The sequence below is a fragment of the Rhincodon typus genome, chromosome 36, assembly GCF_021869965.1.
Source record: "Rhincodon typus isolate 14 chromosome 36, sRhiTyp1.1, whole genome shotgun sequence".
Classification (NCBI taxonomy): Eukaryota; Metazoa; Chordata; class Chondrichthyes; order Orectolobiformes; family Rhincodontidae; genus Rhincodon; species Rhincodon typus.
The window spans coordinates 14,944,918-14,965,351 of record NC_063367.1 but is presented as its reverse complement, the minus strand read 5'-3'; the positions used below and the strand labels follow the sequence as shown (position 1 = coordinate 14,965,351).

Here is a 20,434-nt window from a genome sequence, read left to right as displayed (position 1 = left end):
TTTGGAGTTTATTTGGGACAGTTTGAGAGGTTTTCCTGTGAGAATTTGGGACAGTTTTGGAGTTTATTTGAGACAGTTTGAGAGGTTTTCCTGTGAGAATTTGGGAGTTTATTTGGAACAAGGTGGAACACTCCAGCCATGACCTTTCTGCAGGGGTCAGGCAGTGAGCCTGTGACCCGGAAGCGGAAGCGGGCGCGGGCGGCAGTTGTTGTCAGGGTGAAGTCGGGATGAGGAGATGGAGCCGCGGGGAGAGGATGAGAGCGCGGAGCCGGCAGCAACCGCCTCGGTATGGGGTGGGAGAGGAGGGTTAGGGTTTAAAGGAGAAGGATAGGAGAGAGAAAGAAAGGCAGGCGAGGGAGAGGCTGAGATCATTAAATCCCTACAGTGTGGAAGCAGGCCCTTCGGCCCGTCGAGTCCATAGCGACCCTCTGAAGAGCAGCCCACCCTATCCCTGTAACCCTGCATTTCCCACGGCTAACCCACACGTCCCTGGACACTATGGGCAATTTAGCATGGCCAGTCCACCCTAACCTGCACATCCTTGGGCTGTGGGAGGAAGCCGGAGCACCCGGAGGAAACCCTCACAGACACGGGGAGAATGTGCAAACTCCCACCCAGACAGTCGCCCCGGGGGTGGAATCGAACCCCTGTCCCTGGCGCTGTGAGGCAGCAGTGCTAACCACTGAGCCACCATGTGCAGGTGAAGTGTGTGAGATGGGACAACTGCATGACACTGTAGCAGGGGTTGCAGTTGGATTTGACACTGAGATGACGGAGCAGAGATTAGATCCTGCTGCGGAAACTCAACAGGTCTGGCAGCTGTGCAGAGAGGAGTAGTTAACTTTCTGAGTCAGATGTGACTCTTCTTCAAAACAGGAGCTAGAAACAACAGAGCTGGAACTTTCAGGAAATACTTCTACACACTTGTGTTAGTTTGGAACTCTGTCACAATTAGCAATTGATGCTTCATCAATTGTAAACTTTAAATATGAGATTAATACACTTTTGTTTGCTAAAGATCTTAACAAATATGAGGTAAAGACAGATGTGTGAAGTTAGCTAGCAGATCAGCGGTAATCACATTGAATGACACAGCAATAAGCAATTGGATACAAAATTGGCTTAATGACAGGAGACAGAGTGCGATGGAGGAGGGTTGTTTTTTGGACAGGAGGCCTCTGACCAGTGCTGTTCCACAGGTATCAGTGCCAGGTCTGCTTTGTTGTCATTTATATAAATGATTTAGATGACAATATAGAAGGCATAGTTAATAAGTTTGCAGATGACACCAAGATTGTTGGTGTAGTGAACAGTGAAGAAGATTATTCAAGATCACAAAGAGATCTTGATCAATTGGGTCAATATGGCAGATGGAGTTTAATTTGGGTAAATGCAAGGTATTGTATTTTGGTAATACAAACAAGGGCAGGGCTCATGCAGTTAAAAGTAGGGCCTTGAGTAGTGTTGTAGAACAGAGAGACCTAGGAGTTCGGGTACATAATTCTTTGAAGTTTGTATCACATATAGATAAGGTGGTTAAGGCATTTAACACACTTGCCTTCATTGCTGAGACCTTTTGAGTATAGGAGTTGTGATGTTATGCTGTGGTTGTACAGGACGTTGGTGAGGCCTGTTCTGAAGTAGTGTGTCCAGTTCTGGTTACCCTATTATCGGAAGGATATTATTAAGAGATTTACCAGGATGTTGCTGGGACTGGAGGGTTTGAGTTATGGGGAGAGGCTGGATAATCTGGGACTTTTTTCACCGGAATGTAGGAGGTTGAGTGGTGACCTCATAGAGTTTTATAAAAATTATGAGAGGTATAAATAAGGTGAATGGCAGGTGTCTTTTCTGTAGGGTGGTGGGTTTTAAGATTGGGAGCATATTTTTAAGGTGAAAGGAGAAAGAATTAACGAAGATATGAGGGACAATTTATTTTTTGCACAGAGTGGTTCATGTGTGGAATGACTTCCAGAGGAAGTAGTGGATGAGGGTGCAGTTACAACGTTTAAAAGACATTTAGACATGAATGGGAAATATTTGGAGGTATATGGGTCAAGGGCAGGCAAGTGGGACTGGTTTAGTTTGGGATTATGGTCGGCATGGACTGGTTGGACCGGAGCATCTGTTTCCATGTTATTATGACTCTATAACATGTTTGAAAGGCCAAATGGTTGATTTTTTTTTTGTTTCTGTGCTTCGAATGGCAACATATGAAATCATAATTGTAACCATAATGTATAATTCATAGGACATTTCTGATTCAGTATTCTAAAACGTCCAATATTTATTTTACAATGACATGCCAGGGTTTTAATAGTTTCTTAGATTAGCAGTCATAATACTGGTGGAAATTCAAAGTACCAGCACAGCTTCTAATAGGTGAGCTGGCATCCTGTGCAGTGAGATTCTTCATTGCTGCAAATTGGCTTTGTCTTCCTGCAGAATCTCCAAGTGTATTAGCGACAATGTGGTGCATTGAAACTGCAGCATAGAAACAGGGTATTTAAGCCAACTGGCCTAGTCTGTGCTATGCTCCCGAGTTGTTAGTGCTTTTGTAATAATTAATCTTTGTGCTTATGGAAATGGATGATTTGTTTCCTCCGATCTTCTATTTTTGTGGGATATTTAGATACATAACATGGATCCTTGTAGGGTGTACACAAAATTGTCAGTGATAATACGTCCAATATCTAAGGTCTCAGCGCATCTCCAATTCTGGCATCTTGTGCATTTGTGATTTTAAACACAAGTTGCTGACTTTCCACAGAACCTGTGGAAATCGTGTTTTTCTCCATGCACCTTGACAGAATTTTGTATCATTTTTAACCCATTGAGGGATTTTTTTAAAGATCTTGGCTTTCACAAAAAGGGCTACAATATCTCCTGTACATTCTCACTGTAACACCTGTCATCTCAGTTATTCTTTCAGTGTATAACTTTTGTACCTATACGGTTTTGGAGTAGATCTGTACCATTGCAATGACACTGAAAAACAGGCACACATTTTAATTTTCTACATAAATTTAGCACAAACGTCTCTGTTTTTAATCATGCGTTTGCTCACTCATATAGTCCTTTGCCAGCCATTGTTGAGGCTCCAATTCACCACTGTGAAGAGTTTTGCGACCTCTGTACTATCTTAAAGGCACCATATAACAGGCATATAGGCTAATGGTAGAATATTCACTTCTGATAAAGTGTTCAGTGATGCAACATTCTAGTTTCAAAGACTGCTGTCTGTACTTGCAGCATTTTGTGCTTTTATTTAAATTCCAGTACTTGTGTTTCAGCTTTCACACCAAATTCTGCAAGATGATGGTTAATCTTATTTTATTCCCCAACTCGAGTTAACTAACTGCAAAGAATTAAAAGCTCAAAATAAACTGCTGAGAAACACTTAATCATCACTTCTGTAGCCGTTGAAATTGGCATGAATACGAAACATCTCAACTAAAAGTTGAAAGATTTGCAGAATTCTGAGATAAGAGGGATCTGAGTGTTGTAATGGTACAAATGGGAAAAAGTTATTATGTAGGTGCAGTGAGTAATTAGGAAAGCTAATAGAATGTTATCATTTATCGTACGTGGAATTGAATACAACAGTTGGGGAGTTTATGCTTCATTTATTCAGGGCATTGGTGAGAGCACATTTAGATTACTATGTGCAGTATTGGTTTCCTTATTTGAGGAAGGATGTAAATGCATTGGAAGCAGTTCAGAGAAGATTTACGAGACTTAACACCTGGAATGGCTGGGTTGCCTTTTGAGACAGGCTAGTTTTGTATCTGCTGGAGTTTTGAAGATTAAGAGGCATCTTGGCTGAAACATACAAGATCCTGAAAGGTTTTACAGGGTGCATGTGGAAAGGGTATTTCCTCTTGTGGGAGAAACTAGAACTGGAGACAACGTTTAAAACAACTTAAGAAAGAGATAAGGAGAATTTCTTTTGAGGTTTGAGAGTCTTTGAAACTCTATTTCAACTACTTTTTGAGGAAGCAAGTCTTCAAATATTCTTAATCCAGAGGCAGGTAGATTCAACATCTACAGCAACCATGAATGTTTACATGCCAACTTTAATATAGGAACAATGGTATATAGTTCACATGGATAGAATGGGATATGTATGGGAACGGTGTACTGAGTTGAATGATCAGCAATGATCAAATTGAATGATAGAGCAGGCTCAAAAGGCTAAATGGCCTCTTGCTGCTTTCTATTCTCTGTTCCAATGTCTACGTCATCATATCCCAAGGCTCAAGAGGATTACTAAACCAGATCTGCCACAGACCCTCATAAAGAAAAATTAGGACCGGTGACCAATCAATTCTCGAAGTGATAGGCTAGAAGAGCATCTTAAAAGGAGAAGAGGGAGCTAGAGAAGTTTATGGAGAGAATTTGAATTTAGAGCTCAGTCATTTAAAGGCATGGCCACTAAAGATGCTGTGACAGAAACCAATCATGCCGAGAAGCACAGCGATCACAGAAGGATTTAGAATCTCTGGGGGTGATTCGAGTTAGGGAAGGGGCTGACAAAAATAGGAATGATAATTTTGAAATTGAGACATTGATGACTGGGAGCCCAGTGTATGTCAACAAGCACAAGGATGATGGGAAAATTAACTTGGTGCAAGTTGGATTCTATTTAGACTTGGAATGAGATGTAGGACTGGTGAAGGTGATCCAAAGGTTTGAATTGTGTCTCCATTTCTTTTCCTTTTGCTACCAAACCTACCTTCCTGCAAAAACTAGGAGGCAGATGGTAGCTCAAAAGCATTGACGGTTTTGGCTGGAAAGTGAAAGTTCTGTCTATTTTGTATCTGTTATCTTAGGCTAAAAACGTGGCAAGAGGTAGTTTCTTGGAAGTGAAACCTGTTCTGCACCTGTTTGCAACTTTGCATTCCTCGATAATATTTGCTTGATGATGATTGACAATTTTGTAATACTAAAAGATGGAGGATATCATTTGGAGTCAATAGAATTGTATAATTTGGAATGTTAGCTTTATAAGCTTAATAGTACTTACTTGTATGCCTGCCAAGAGATTCAATTCTACTTCTAAAACTTATTATGTCTTTGCGAGACCATTGTTTTGGTGATGTTAGTGCTAAGGAATCAAATACTTTATATTGACCAGTATACCTCAAATAGAGCATGGGAATTTGCTAATTAAAATTTCCTAATCCAGTGTTGCCCAATCGAACATGCTAACTGCAACTCTTGTCTACAGCGACATTGCTACAATGAAGGGTGCTTAATTTACACCTATCACAATACATGCAAGTGCAATTTGTGTGATTCGATATTTTCTAATCAACCTGGTCCCGACCCAAAACGTCAACTTTCCTTCTCCTCTGATGTTGCCTGACCTGCTATGTTCCTCCACCCCCACACTGTGTTGTCTCTGACTCCAGCATCTGCAGTTCTTGCTGTCTGAGTGATTTATATTGTTCAGTGATATGGTAATATGCCTCAGGAGCAGGTGGGACATGAACATAGGCCTGCTGGCTCAGAAAGAGGGACATTACCACTGTATCCACTAGAGCCCTAATTTGTGTGCTAACATTTACTTGACAAACACGGACCTCTTTTCATCAATTAAGCAATACTTGATTATTTAAAAAAAACACTTGCACATATTTCCTCCATATTTCACTACCAATGAACAATATTAAACTCGCCTACACGTACTGTATGGATATGAGTATTGAAATCATGAGCCTAATGAGAGACTGTTTGCTCAGTTTGATGTTATTAATAGGAGTGAAGTTATGTCACTTTAAGGTTCACAATAATTAGGTTTGGCAGGTGCATTGGAACAGCATTGATCAACTCTACCTTCAAAAACCTGCACCTCAACCACTATTGAGAGCTTCTTACTGCTGCGCACTTGGTTCTTGCTTTTCCAGTTTTCTCACTCCGTCTGTTCTGAGCTCTGAATGGAATTGCTAATTTATGTTTCCATCGTACGCTGTTGTCAAGATGCCCATATACTTATTTTGATCTCTTGACTGTCCTGTGTGGATGCAATTATTAATGCCTTTTATTTTAAACTTACATAATTAAAACCAGCAGCAGTGATTCATTTGTACATGAATGGATCCCTGCTTTCTAGCAAACAGACTAAGTTTGCATGCCTCCTTTAAATAATGCATCTTTAGACTCAACAGACCCAAAATAAAACAACTGTCTCAACAGCCTGGGCTAGATTGAATGCAGATTCTGCAATAAAATGCCAGTCAATAATTTGCTGCATTTGGCCACCAGTCTACTTTCTCCCACAGCAAAATCCATGTGAAGATGTCATTGCTTCAAGTTCTCTGTAATTTATGTAACAGTAGCTCACATTATTCAAGAGTTGCTACCAAGGGAATTGCATGCTTGGGCTGGTTATATCTTGACTCTGTGGAGTTCCTTTGTACTATTGAGAGTCAGAGTTGTGCAGTACAGAAGTAGACTCTGGTCGAATTCGTTCATGCCGATCAGATATCCTAAATTGATCTGGTCCCATTTGCCAGCATTTGGCCTATATCCCTCTAAAACCTTCCAATTTGTGTACCCATCCAGATGCCTTTTAAATGTTGTAGTTGTTACAATGTTCACCGCTTCTTCTGGCAGCTGTTTCCATACATGCACCACCCGCTGTGTGGACAAGTTATCCCTTAGGTCCCTTTTAAATCTTTCCCCTCTCACTTTAAACCTATGCCCTCTAATTTTGGACTTCCCTACCCTGGGGAAAAGACCTTGACTATTCACCCTATCCAGGCCCCTCATGATTTTATAAACCTCTACAGGGTCACCCTTCAGCCTCCAAAGCTCCAGGTTAAAATAGCCCCAGCCTATTGAGCATCTCCCTGTAGCTCAAACCTTCCAACTGCAAATCTTTTCTGAACCCTTTCAAGTTTAACACATCTTTCCTATAGCAGGGAAGACCAGAATTGAACACAGTATTCCAAAAGTGGCCTAACTAATGTTTAAGCTGATGTTTAAAATACTATGCTATTTCTCATTGCTGTGCTGTGCTGCTCAAGATTACTACCTGGTCAGCAGCATTATTTGCTGAGATCTGTATTGGAACACATTTCACCTTCTGGTTGCACTCCCATCCTTTGCAACACAAATCCCAGGCTACATTACCTGAAGTTGCTGAATTGCAGCTGATGAATCTGCTGTGCAGAGGAGCTGGGGGTTGTAATTAGCAAGCTTCAATTCTCTCTGGGAGCAGATTGATTAACAGTTCATAAGCCCTTGCGGCACAGTTGGCGTTTAAACCTTTAATGGCTGATGAGGCATGATATAAAACTGCTTCGAGTCATGGTTATTTTCTGTCTCTTCCCCTAAAATTATATGACCGTTGTTTTATTTAAAATCTACTCAAACATTCAGTTTCAAAATTTTAAAAGTATACATATTTTTATATAGTAGTCCCATCGAGTTTAGAAGCAGACTTTGTTGAAGCGTAGGAATTTCTCTGCATTAGTCCGAGTTTGAGCTATAAACTGAGCTTCTCACTGCACCACCATCGGTGTAATTAAGGCAGAGTGAGTTCATCTGGGTATTTACCTTTGTAAATGTGAACATCAGGAATTTGTACAGCACAGTGTTGACACAAAGGTGTGGTGGACACAGCATCACCAAATTAGCCTTGTAGACCAGAAGATGTCTTGGTCTGAATACTAATGGAACCGTAGAAAAATTATAACAAAAAAAGTGGGCATTCAACCATTGTGTCTGCAATGGTCAGATAAACTAGCCACTCATTTGAATCCTGCTTTCTGTAACCTGCTCTGTGGTTTTGCAGGTTACATCATTTCAGGGGCAGATCCAAGTTTCCTGTAACTGAGTTGAGAGTTTCTGTCTCAACTACAAAACTGAGCAGTGAATTCCTGACACCCACCACCCTCTGGGTGAAAATGTTTCCCTCTTGTCCCCTCTAATTTTTCTCCCAATCACCTTAAGTCTGTGTCCCCTGGAAACTAACCCGTGCACTAGGGGAAACAGGTTTTCTGTATCCAAGCCCCTCACTATGTTGTATACCTCAATTAAGTCACCCCTCGATTACCTCTATTCTAAGAAAAAGAAACTTATACTCTCCAATATCTTCTCATGCCTGCAATTTTCAAGCCTTGGTAAAATAAATTGTAAACCTCCTCTGTACTCTCTCCAGAGCAATTATGTTCTTTCTGCAATGTGATGACCAAATCTGTGCATGGATCTCTAGCTGTGGCCTAACGAGTATCTTGTATAGTTACAGCATTACATCCCTGCTTTTGTATTCAGCACCTTGCTCAGTGAAGGAAAGCACACCATGTTCCTCTTTATCACCTTATCTACCTGCTCTGCCCCTTCAGGAACCTGTGGAAGTGCATTCCGTGGTCCCTCACTTCCTCTACAGCTATCAATGCCGTCTTGTTTCCTGTATGTTGCCCTGTTTTGTTTGTCATCTCCAAATACACTCTCACTATGTAAGTTGATTCAAAAAAGCAGAAAGTGTGGGAAGCTGCCATTCTTTCTTCCAAAGTTAACTGGCTGCATCTTGCCTTTATATATTTAAAAAATCATTTTTTTTGTAAAAAAATACTTTCTTCATAAATCTTTATCTCCATTCACAAGTACTGAAGCAGTTCTATACATTCTTTGCATAGCAAGAAAGGCAAACATTGGGATTTGACATTCCCTGCATTTGCAAAATCAAAGACACTTCTTACTCCTACAGGACACTAGTTACATATATTGAGGCAATGAGAGAGCCTGATTACTGAGCAGATCCTTGTTATACTTTGGCAGAAAGACCTTCAATGGTGGTCATTCCCCGCTGCCCCTTGGCAGCAACTGCCCAAGCTTTAGCGCATCCCTCAGCACATAGTCCTAGATCTTGTCATCATTTTTTAATTGCAAAAATATACTTTATAATTTGACATCATTGTTGACTTGTACCTCTGGTGGGAAATCAATCTGATTATCCTGCCCCACCAGACACTACCTTTGCCATCTCTTTTTGCCAGCATGACTGCATTTTTACTTCTGTTCAGTTGTTTCAATTTTAAGAATTTTGATAGTTTAATTTTCTTTAGTCTGAACCTATCTGTGTGTCCAGTGTGGTTTGCTAGATAATGGAGGAACATTTGCTATTCCTGACTTAAAGCACCTATCTGGGCAAAGTTGAGTTTTTGACCCTTGATGCTGTTTTGCTTTTAAAATTGAACAAGTGCCCTGACTTCTTTAATGGTTTCAAGCCTCACTGCTTTGATGCTTACTGTATAAGTGATTGAGCTCACTTTAATCTTTGAATTGGGTATTCAAAATCATGAGGGGACTGGAACAGTGTAGATAGGGAGAAACTGATCTTATTGTTGCGAACCAGAAGTCACAGATTTAATGGAACTGAGTGGCCGATTCCAGTTCCTTTTACTTATCCTGTCTTTTTTATGTTGCTGCATTTTAAATAAATAAAAGGAATCTTCTGATCTCCACCTCTTTGTTCCTATGAAAGGGTCACAGCAAAAGCTGGAAAAATGACAGTGTGTTCAAGATGCCAGAGACGAGGAAACTGTCTGCGACCACCACCAGGACTCCTTCAATCCATCTCAAATTACGTGAGTCACAGGCCAGTTTTATCAACTATTGTTTTTATGGGTAATTCTGGCCAATCTGCATACTGTACAGTGTCATAGATTAGTTACCCTGCAACTTGATAATGATGCAAGTTGTAATTTTCATCCTCCTTGACCTGATGCCAAGACACGCGTTTTATGTATTGACAGTCCTCTACTATCGTGTCCACGTGATCATTCTTTGTGCGTGAACCCTTGCAGTTGACTGCTGCAGGCATTTTCATGTATTATGGCAGTCCGCTAGTATTGTACATAAATGATCATTCGTCAGCGTGATTCTTGATGCAGCTAGTCTGATATTACACCATAAGAAGCCAAACGTGTTCGCCGATGATTGCACATTGTTCAACACCTTTTGCGACTCCACAGAAACTGAAACAGTCCATTTTCAAATGCAGCAAAATCTGCATGATATCCACGCTTCGGCTGACAGGTAACATTCGTACCACACATATGCCAGGCTATGACCATCTCTAATAGGAGACAATCCGATCACTGCCCCTTAACATTCAACGGTGTTACCATCACTGAATCCCCAACTATCAATATCCTCGGGGTTACCATTGACCAGAAACTCAACTGGATTCAACACCTAAACATAGTGGCTACAAGAGTGGGTCAAAGGCCAGGGATACTGCAGCGGATAAGTCACCTCCTGACTACCCTGTCCACTATTAACAAGGCATAAATCAGGAATATGATGGAATACTTGCCTGGATGGGTGCAGCTTGAACAATACTCAAAAAACTTGACACTATTCAGGATTAAGCAGTCTGCTTGATTGGCATTGCATCTACAAACATATCCACTCCTTCCGCCACATACTCTCAGTAACAGCAGTGTGTACTATCTACAAGATACACTGCAGAAATTCACCAAAGGTCCTCAGAAAGCACCTTCCAAACCCATGAATGCTTCCATCTAGAAGGACAAGGGCAGCAGATATATGGGAATACCACCACCTTTAAGTTCCCCTCCAGGCCACTCACCATTCTAACTTGGAAATATATCATTGTTCCTTCAGTGTCACTGGGTCAAAATCCTGGAATTGCCTCCCTAATGGCATTGTGGGTCAACCCAGGTGGCCTGCAGCGGTTCAAGAAGGCAGCTCACCACTACCTTCTCAAGGCCAACTAGGAATGGGCGATAAATGCTGGCCCCGACAGCGACACCCACATCCTCAAGTGAATTAAAAAATATATTACCAGAGCACTACCTTGACAGGCAAGCTGTTCTCTGTTGGCAACCAGTATGCACACGAGTACTGCCCAGCATAGAGGTCTCATGATCCAAGGAATGAGATACATATAAATTCCCTTCCCCTCTCTATCACTTGTGGTACCCAAGGAAACAAACGTTGCATCCTAATTTAGACAACGCTATTTGACCAAGTGTGCTGCAATACATTGATAGGATTCCTCAGTGATTTTGTGCACTTCTATTCTGACTTTCAAAAAACATTTCCTGAGAGAAATCTTAGCGCCTTTGAAACACTTAATGAATGCACAATGCATAACACCACAGAGTTGCGACCCAGTGCAATACAATGCTCGTCATTGCTCATAAGGCTTTCACAGCTCTGTGGTGGGTTATGAAACAGCAAAGTTATGTCCCTATAAGGATTACAAAATGAATCTGATGGATTAGCTAACAGCGGACAGATGTCCTGAGAATCTCTGCCTAATGTTAGCAGAGTGTATCAGATTCTGTTCTGAATGAGGGATCAATATGCAGAATTTTGGACAAGTGTACAAGATTGTCTACTATTCGGTTGTCTAAAATGTTAAACATAGTGGGGCATGCAGTGAAGAAGAGTGAGCTATTCTTGTAACAATGTCTTCTAATATTTCATTTTTTAAACTACTGTCACCCAGTTGGCAATTAGTTTGATGTGGTAGGAAACAGCACTGATGGTTATATTAATTTTCTGAATGTCAGAAGGCAGGGGTGGATGGCTGATGAACTCTGTTATTGCCTTACCCTGAGGATGTGGCTGGGCACTGCTTTCTTGAGTTGCTGCAGTCCTTGTGGTGTTTGTGCTGTCAGTTGATATAGCTAGGAAATTCCGGCATACTGCCCTAGTACTGTGAAGAAACAACAGTACAGTGTCTGTTCCAATGTGTGTAATGTCAGGTAAGGAGGGAAACTTGGATTTAATGATGTTGACTTGCATATGATTTCACATTTGCTACAAGAAGGTACTCTGGCCCTGTGGTATCAGTAGCATCGAAGAGTAGTCTGGTTGTTTGCTTCTTATGGAAGTTTGCTTCCACTGCTGGCTTGGTGGAAGGAACCAGGAGTCTAACAGTGAATCTGCTTTACATTCTGCATGTGTTCTCCTTCAGTGTTTCTGAAAAAGGAAGAGTTAGCACTCTGCAGGAATAATCTTTGGTTCAATTTCTTGTACACCTGGAGACAAAGTGTGCTGAGTATGACAGTGGATTCCTGGTATAGGTGACAAAAATGTGGAATATGTCAACATTGGTCAGCTTCAGCGAACCTCTGATTTATAACACAATCTCTCGGTGCTCAGCCCTTCTGACAAAGGCTATGGTTAACTGCTTTCATAGTCTACAGCTACTTGACTGACTTTTGTTACCTGCACTCTGGTTTTCAAAAAACTTCTTACCAGCCCCTGTAGACATCTGCAAACGTTACCAAAGTGTGAACTGTCCTGAATAACCAAAGGTATCTAACAAATTGTCTGTTACTTTGGTCTCTTGAAAGAACTTTGCATTTAGATTTTAAGCACCGGTTATCTCCCAAGATTTTGCTTTTTAAAATCACTATCCAGGCTTATGCCCAGGCACAAGTATCTTAATATGGGATGTAAGATGTGCTCGAAATAATCTCAAATTGTAATAGTTCTCTACACTGCCACTGTGAAGGAAGAGAGAAGTGTTGTCAAAGAATTAATAGAAAAATAATTGTCAAGTTAAGACTTTACCGCACCAGTGAAAAGATCCTTTAAACCTTCAGAATGTGTCCACTGCGACATGCATACGAAACAAGATTATGGTTTAGTCCTGAAAAAAAAAAGTAAATAGTTGCCTTTGGATTGATTTGTACAGGAGAATAGAAACAACTATGTGCCCTCCTGGCTGTGAACCCCTCTGAACCCCGATGGGTTGGGGGTTTGTGGAAGGATTGTGACCTAGTGTGGAATGTAATGTGGGAGTGGGAGGAATGGTTGCTGCCATGACTGTTGGCTTTCTACCACTGCTGAGATTTTTCAAGCTGAGCACTGTGTGGTCCACTGAAACTCTGCCTGGCAGCAATTATGGCTGGTCAACCCCTTTGTTTTAAACTCTGATTCCTAGTTCTAGATTCTCCCACAAGAGGAAATATCCTTTCTACATTCATCCTATCAAGGTCTCTGAAGATTTTCTAAGTCTTGCCTCTTGACCTTTAATCCCCAGTGTATACGAGACAAGCCTGTCAAAGCTTTGTTCATATGGCAACCTGCCCATTTCTAGATATTAGCATGGAAAACCTTCTCTGAACTGCGTCTGGTACATTTACAACCTTCCTCAAATAAGACTGATACTGTACACAGTTCTCCAGATGTGGTCTTAACAATTTCTCATTTAACTAGTGTAAAATCTTTTATTATTAAATTCCGTTGGCATTCCTAATTATTTACTGTACTTCCATAGCGGTCTTGAGCAATCATGCACTGGAACATCCAGATCCCTCTGCACTTTAGAGCTGTGAAGTCTCTTACTACTTGGATAATGTGTTACTTTTTTATTCTTCCTCCCAAAATGGACAATTTCACATTTTCCCATATTATACTTCATTTGCTGGGTCTTTGCACATTCACTTAACCTGTTCATATCTCTTTGTAGCTTCCCTATGTCATCTTCACAATTTTTGGCTCTGCCTATCTTTGTATCGTCAGCAAATTCAGTGACCATGACTTTGATTCGTTTGCCCAAATCAGTGATGTAAATTAGAAAATGTTGAAGCCCCAGCACTGATGCCAGTGGCACACCATTCATTACATCTTGCCAACCAGAAAATGGAGCCATGTGGCATTAATGCCTGAGGGACATTTGCTGGAAAAATTTGTTTAAAAAACTGTTGTACAGTGATCAAAATACTCAAATATTTTATGAAAGTGTTATGTACCAGAGGAAACCCCTTCAAAAAATATTAAGAAGATAGTCTAGACCCTAACTGTTTCTTATTTTAAAGGTAAGTGTAAGGCATTGCATTCCAGATTCAATTTGATTGGTCAAACTACTTGGCTTTAAGCAAAACACACTTTTTACACTATGGTTAAAATAAAGACAAAATAAAGCTAAAAGAAAAGAATTGGCTAACTGTAACTCTATGAAAATGCATAACAAAATAATGCATATTTATTATTTACTACCAATTAACTGATCCAATATAGTAACATCCCATAAACACACTTGGCAAAGGCAAATTCAGTAAAATAGATTGTCTCACATGCAATTTTAGCAGCAGGAAGAGAACCCTAGCTTTTAGCTGTAACAGAGAGGAGTGTCAGAGCTTCCACATCCAGCTTCAAGACCCCAGCAACTGAAAGCTAAAATTAAAAATCTTGATTCTGTGGGAGCTTGACCTTACCTATTCAGGCTGCTTCTATTCCAGCTTCTTTTTAAAAAAAAAAAGTCCCAAGGCCTCACAAGCTGCTTACTTCATTGAGTATGAGCAGACAGCTCGACACCTCAACATTTCTTCATTTTAAAAACAGACAAAATACACCTGTTAAAGCCATAGTATCATCTCAATAGCTTTAAGAAGTGCTAACTGTTTGAAAACATTAAAACATAATTTCAAAAAAAAGACTTGCCTATCATTGAACTGATGACTGACCTGAAATTGGCCATGTCTTTGCCAGCATCATGTCACTGCTAGAAGACCTCACTGTTTATCCTAATGCTGGGTCCTCCTACAGGATAAAGCAGATGTTTTCACTGCAGTCTATGGATGAGACAAGTATATATTTTATTGTCATTGTCAGTGATGCTGCTGCTCGCACAGCTCTGGTATTTTCAGGCAAATGTTTTTCAGGTTGAAGAGTTTCCTTTGAGATTTTTGCAATTTGAGTGTGTATTCTTTGCACCCCTCATTTCTAAAACAAAAAAAGTTTTGTTTGAGTGGTTTTTATGTGGGTTGATGGCTCCCAGTATTATTGGTCCAATTAAAAGAAATGTAGTTAATGCTTAACCTCTACTTTAACCAGTTATTTGGTGAAATCCAGATTGAATGACTAATAGCCAGCGATCTTGCCCCTAGTTGATCATCTACCAGTAATGTCTCTCCTCGATGCAGCAGCTTCGTTCTGTCCACTCTGCTTTGATTCCCCTTTTGCAACTTTCTTCCATTTTCCCCTTAGAGAGATTCCACAATTTTTCCTGATAACCTAGATCGTTGCTTCCCTGGCCTCCGACCCTCAGCCCATTTAGAGAGACTGTGAACATTAGAAATATGAAGCAAAATCAGATGATGCTGGAAATGCTTGGTTGCCCATTGCCATCTTTTTTTTAAAAAAAACAAGAAACTATGGATTGATGATCTGCTGGCTGTTGGATCCTCTTTTGACAAAGAGTCTCAACTCAACATGTGGGTAATTTCAGATCCTGACAGAGCTGTGATAGACTGGCTGCATTTTCTACCTTCACTTCTCTTTCTTTTCATAAGCTGGCCTCTGCATTCTTTCCAATACCGTTCTCATTACTCAACATGATTCAATCCTGCTCAAGCTGTGTCTTCATCTACTGTCTGCCTCTCGCGCTCTCTCACTCCACTACCCCCCCCCCAAACCTTCTCTGTCTTTCTCTCCCGCTATGTAGGTGGCTGCCTTCATCTCATTACTACTACTGTCTGTAGATTGCTGCTTTCCCACCTTCTGCTTTGGTTTTGTCTACCAGGCTGCTGTGTTCATCCTCTTGCTATTCCAAGCTTTGTTAACCTGCTTTACAAAAGAAGAAACCAGTAAGGTTTGTGCTGATGGAAAATGAATACTCCTTTAAAACATTTTTAAAATCTACTTTCTTTTTCCTCAAACTAGCTTGATACAGTCTATTTAATGATTATGCCTTGGAGCAGATGAGATGAAACTGTTCTATAGATTCATTACTTGAAATGAAGAAATTGTTATAATATTATAGGAGAGTTTGTGTCACACCTGGCAGTTATTTTGCTGACAGTAGTCCCTAACGATTTCACAGAAATAGCATTTCTGATTGTCGACTATTTGCTAATGGATCTAGTTATGTTCTTATTCATATGGAGAGATATGTCCATTGATAGCTAAGTCAGCATTTAGTGCCTAATTAACGTTATCCTTGATAAAATGGTCGCAGGCTGCCTCTTTTCCAAATCAGTGCCTTGCTCTGCCATTTCAGAGGGCTCTCAACTACCTTGTGGTTGAAGCCAAACTTGACAGAAATCTGCTATTTTTATCTCTAAAGGACGTAAGTGGACCAGATGGAAGTTTACCACTGTCTGATAGTTACATGGGCATCATTAGTGATGCTAGCATTTTAATACCATATTTAATTAATTCACTATATTTAAGCTCCTGAGCTGCCATTGTGAGTTTTGAACTTGGTCAGAAGTCACACAAACCAGGTTATAGTCCAACAAGTTTATTTGAAATCGCAAGTTTTAGGAGCGTTGCTGCTTCATCAGGTGAAGTTTTAAACTTGCCATGGTACCTGTGAATTACTTACTTTTTTAAAAAATTTGTTGGTATTGCTGGCTAGGCCAGCATTCATTGTCCATCCCTAAATTAAGAGCCAACCACATAGCCACAAACAAAAACAGAAGTTGCTGAAAAAGCTCAGCAGGTCTGGCAGCATCTGTGAAGAAAAAATCAATTAATGTTTCGGGTCCAGTGACCCTTCCTCAGAACAGTTCTGAAAGTTCTGAGGAAGGGCCACTGGACCTGAAATGTTAAGTCTGATTTTTTTCTTCACAGATGCTGCCAGACCTGCTGAGCTTTCTCAGCAGCTTCTATTTTTGTTCCCGATTTACTGCATCTGCGGTTCTTTCGGTTTTTATTCGCCAACCACATAGCATTTGGTCTGGAATCTCATGAGGCCAGACTTGGTTAAGATGGCAGTTTTCCTTCCGTGAAGGACTCTGCAACAATTGACAACGATCACATAGTCACCATAACGCTAGCTTTTAAGACATAAGAACTAGGAGCAGGAGTAGGCCGTCTGGCCCTTCGAGCCTGCTCCGCCATTCAATAAGATCATGGCTGATCCTTTCGTGGACTCAGATCCACTTACCCGCATTCTCACCGTATCCCTTAATTCCTTTATTGTTCAAAAAAAAATCTACCTTTTTTTAAAAGCGTTTACTGAAGTAGCATCAACTACTTCACTGGGCAAGGAATTCCATAGATTAACAACCCTCTGGGTGAAGAAATTCCTTCTCAGTTCAGTCCTAAATCTGCTCCCTTTATTCTAGATTTTTATTGAATTCAGATATCACTGTTTGTCATGGTGACATCTGAACCATGTCTCCCGAACGTTAGCCTGGGCTTCTGGATCACTAGTCCAATGATATTATCACTATACCTCTGCTTTCCCATCCAGTGACATAACTGTCAAGTTTTCCAGGTAGCATATGTAAAGAACAACTGTTAATCCAGGGTAGCTAGTCTGTATTTGAAGTCAAACCCATGTCAGTCATGTATTAGTTAGATCAGGCTTCCTGGCTGTGTCTCAAATAGGCAGAACAATGGCAAATGGAACTTAATCTTGAAAAACAGGAGGTCATGCATTTCAGGAGGATTAACAAGACGTGGGAGTTCACGATGAATGGTAAGATCTTACGAAGTACAGAGGAACAGATGGTCTGATGTGTGCATGGTCCACAGATCCTTGAAGCCAACAGGAGAGATGGATAAGATGATTGAAAAAGCATTCAAGATGCTTTCCTTTATTAGTCGAGGCATTGAATAAAAGAACAGGAAGGAGATAACGGAGTTGTGTATAACGTTAGTTAGGCTGCAGCTGAATAGTGTGTAGTTCTGGTTGGCAGTCCATAGGAAGGATGTAATTGCACAAGAAAGAGCGTAGAAGAGATTCATCAGATGTTGGCAGGGCTGGAGTGATTCAGCTATGAAGGAGACTACATAGTCTATAGTTGTTTTCCTTGGAGCAGAGAACCGAGGTGGGGGAAAACTGATTGGGTGTACAAAGTTTTTGGGGCATTGATTGTGTAGATAGGGATAAACTTTTCCCATTATTGGAGGAATCAGTAACCAAGGGCATAATTTTAAAGTAAGGGGCAGGAGGGGAATTAAGGAAGACTTTTTTTTTCACCCAGAAGTTGGTGGTTATCTGAAATTCACTGCCTGAAAGAGTGGTATAGTCAGGAACCGTTCCACCATTTAAGAAGTATTTAGGTGATCATTGGAAAGGCCATGATATAAAAGGCTATGGGCCAAATGTTGGAAAATGGGATTTGAGTGGATAGGTGCTTGATAACTCGTGGACATAATGGCCTGAAGCATCTCTTCCCTTGCTACAAGGCTCTGTTAGGTATTTCATATTTCTTTGTTACTTCTTGTTCAATCCAGACAGCTGGCTTATCTCTGGCTTTCTGCTTGAACCTGTTTCCCCCTCTAAATGAAAAATGATGCATGAGAATGTAGTTGCTGATCATTTTCGAGAGCTTTTCTGACTCTGAGCAATATTCCATCTAATTCCTAGTGGGATATCTGTTTCATGCCAGTGCCGAGTCATGCTTGAGTTCAGGTGGGTACATTAACCTCATTGTATTCCTTAGCTATGTTCCTTATTGGCGTCAACAACACAGCCCACATGGGGCGTCGTCCGTCTTGCTGTGTCTGTTAGTATTAGTGCTGGCACAGTGGACTGGTATAAAATGAAGGCAGCATCTGTTAGGGCCATATTTCATTTACTTGCACGATGGATTATAACCTTTCCTGTTAATACACACCATGGGCTGATTGATTGTTAGGGGCTTTAGAGGCTATCTCTTCATTTATTAAAAGTTGCCGCCTACTGAAAGTGCCTGAGCCGCTTCTACTGTTGCCCACCTAACTGCGCGGAAAGTGATCAAAGTGTTTAGTGACTTCAACGGAGCCGAGGAGTCAAAAGAATGGATTAATTTGTGCAAATACTTGCAGCCATAGACAAGGTAACGTTCAGCTGAGCTGCAGGTTAGACTCCAGAAGGTGGTGTGACTGTCATCTTTTCATGTATTTGAGCTTGAAAACTTAGATCCTGCGACAATGTTGATTGAGCATCAGCTTCCTGAGCCAGGAGCCAAGGTTCCATTCTTGCCTCTGCTCTGCCTTCCTCCAGATCCCTGACAACACCAAGGGTGGCATGGCCAGGCTGAGCTGTGTGATTAGTAAGCTGCTGACAGTGCCAAGGAATGAGGCTTTTCGTAACATAAAGCAGCAAGCTGCAGGGGAAAGGAATCTGTCAGCATTAGTGTGTGACAAAAATGAACAAAACAAAACAGCAAATTCTAACTAAGAAATAAAAGGTTGAGCTCGTTGTAAGAATGGGAGCTCTGAAATTTTTTCAGTGTTCTCACCTCTGGACTGTGGGTTCAAGATTAACTTCATGAGCCCACAATTCAGCCTGACAATCGGAGGGTGTGCTGCAAAGTCAGGAATCCTGGTTTTTAAATAAGAAATTAAACATGTCTACATTTTGATGTAAAAGATCAGATAGCGCTATTCCAAAAAGGAGTGTGGGAGTTCTGCAGGCATGTAAAGGAGTAGGGCATTCAGCCTGTCCAACCTACTCTGCTATTTATTATAATCAAGACTGATTGAACATGTCATTGTCTTTTACCCAAATTATCCCAATATCCTTTAAACCATTGGTAATCAGAAATCTATTAATCTCTACTTTGAATATACTCTTCAGACTAAACGGCCACAGCTCCTGGGGCAGAGAATTCAAAAGATTCACCACGTTGATTTCATCACAGTCCTCAATGGTATCTCCCTTATTTTTAAATTGTGTTCTCTAGCTCTAGACTCCCTAACCAAGAGAATGACCTTTTCTGCTTCTCCCCTGTTTATGTATTATTTATCCCTTTTATAAGTTCCATTGAGATCACCTCTCATTCTTTGACGCTCGAGAATACAAGCCCGGTTTATCCAGTCTTTGTCCATGGGACAGTCCTGTTATCCCCGGAACAAATCTGGTGAACCTTCTTTGAATTCCCTCTGTGATGATAGTCATACGCTCAACAGATTTTCAGTTCATTGTCAATCTCTTCAATTCTGCTTACAGGAAACCTGTCTCATCCCTGAATGTTCTCAGAATAATACTTGCATCAACTCCGACCTGGTCAATTATTCCACCTCCATAGCTACTGGAGGAGCAACTCTGGAAAATGATGTATACCTTGGCAGCCACCTCTGAAAAGGAGATCCAACATAGGATCAACTGTGCTGGTTAAACCTTCCACGAACTACAGCAGTGAGTGTTTGGCAGCAAAGACCTCAACAAGTCAACAAAACTCCTGGTGTACAGCGTAATTGTTGTCACTACATGCCCTTGCTGTAGTGAGACATGGAGTGTGCATCAGTGATGGATAAGAGTAGCCAGAAGGTTCCATCAGCAAAGCTCCCACCGAATCTTTTGGATTGCACGGAAGGCCCATGGAACAAATGCTAGTGTCTGTCATGCAGCCAACTCCAAAAACATTCAAAATGATCCGCAAAATGAATTTTGATTGTCTGGACATTGTCCAATTGGCTGAAAAACCTTCCTGCTGGCTCTGTTTGTGCAACTTTCAAATGGCCAACATTCTACCGGAGATACAACTTCGCTTGTCTTTGG

General features: G+C 40.9%; 1 protein-coding gene across 4 annotated transcripts in view; it reads left to right on the top strand.

Annotated features, from left to right (window-relative positions):
• Nucleotides 1-161: 161 nt before the first annotated feature.
• fam219b (family with sequence similarity 219 member B) overlaps nucleotides 162-20,434 on the top strand; it is a 35,686-nt gene continuing 15,413 nt past the window's right edge. For all 4 annotated transcript variants that reach the window (XM_048617077.1, XM_048617076.1, XM_020517085.2 and 1 more), the window contains exons 1-2: nucleotides 162-286; nucleotides 9,494-9,596. In XM_048617077.1, coding sequence (XP_048473034.1) covers nucleotides 236-286; nucleotides 9,494-9,596 — 154 coding nt within the window. In that variant the 5' untranslated portion in view covers nucleotides 162-235. The remainder of the gene's footprint in view (nucleotides 287-9,493; nucleotides 9,597-20,434) is intronic.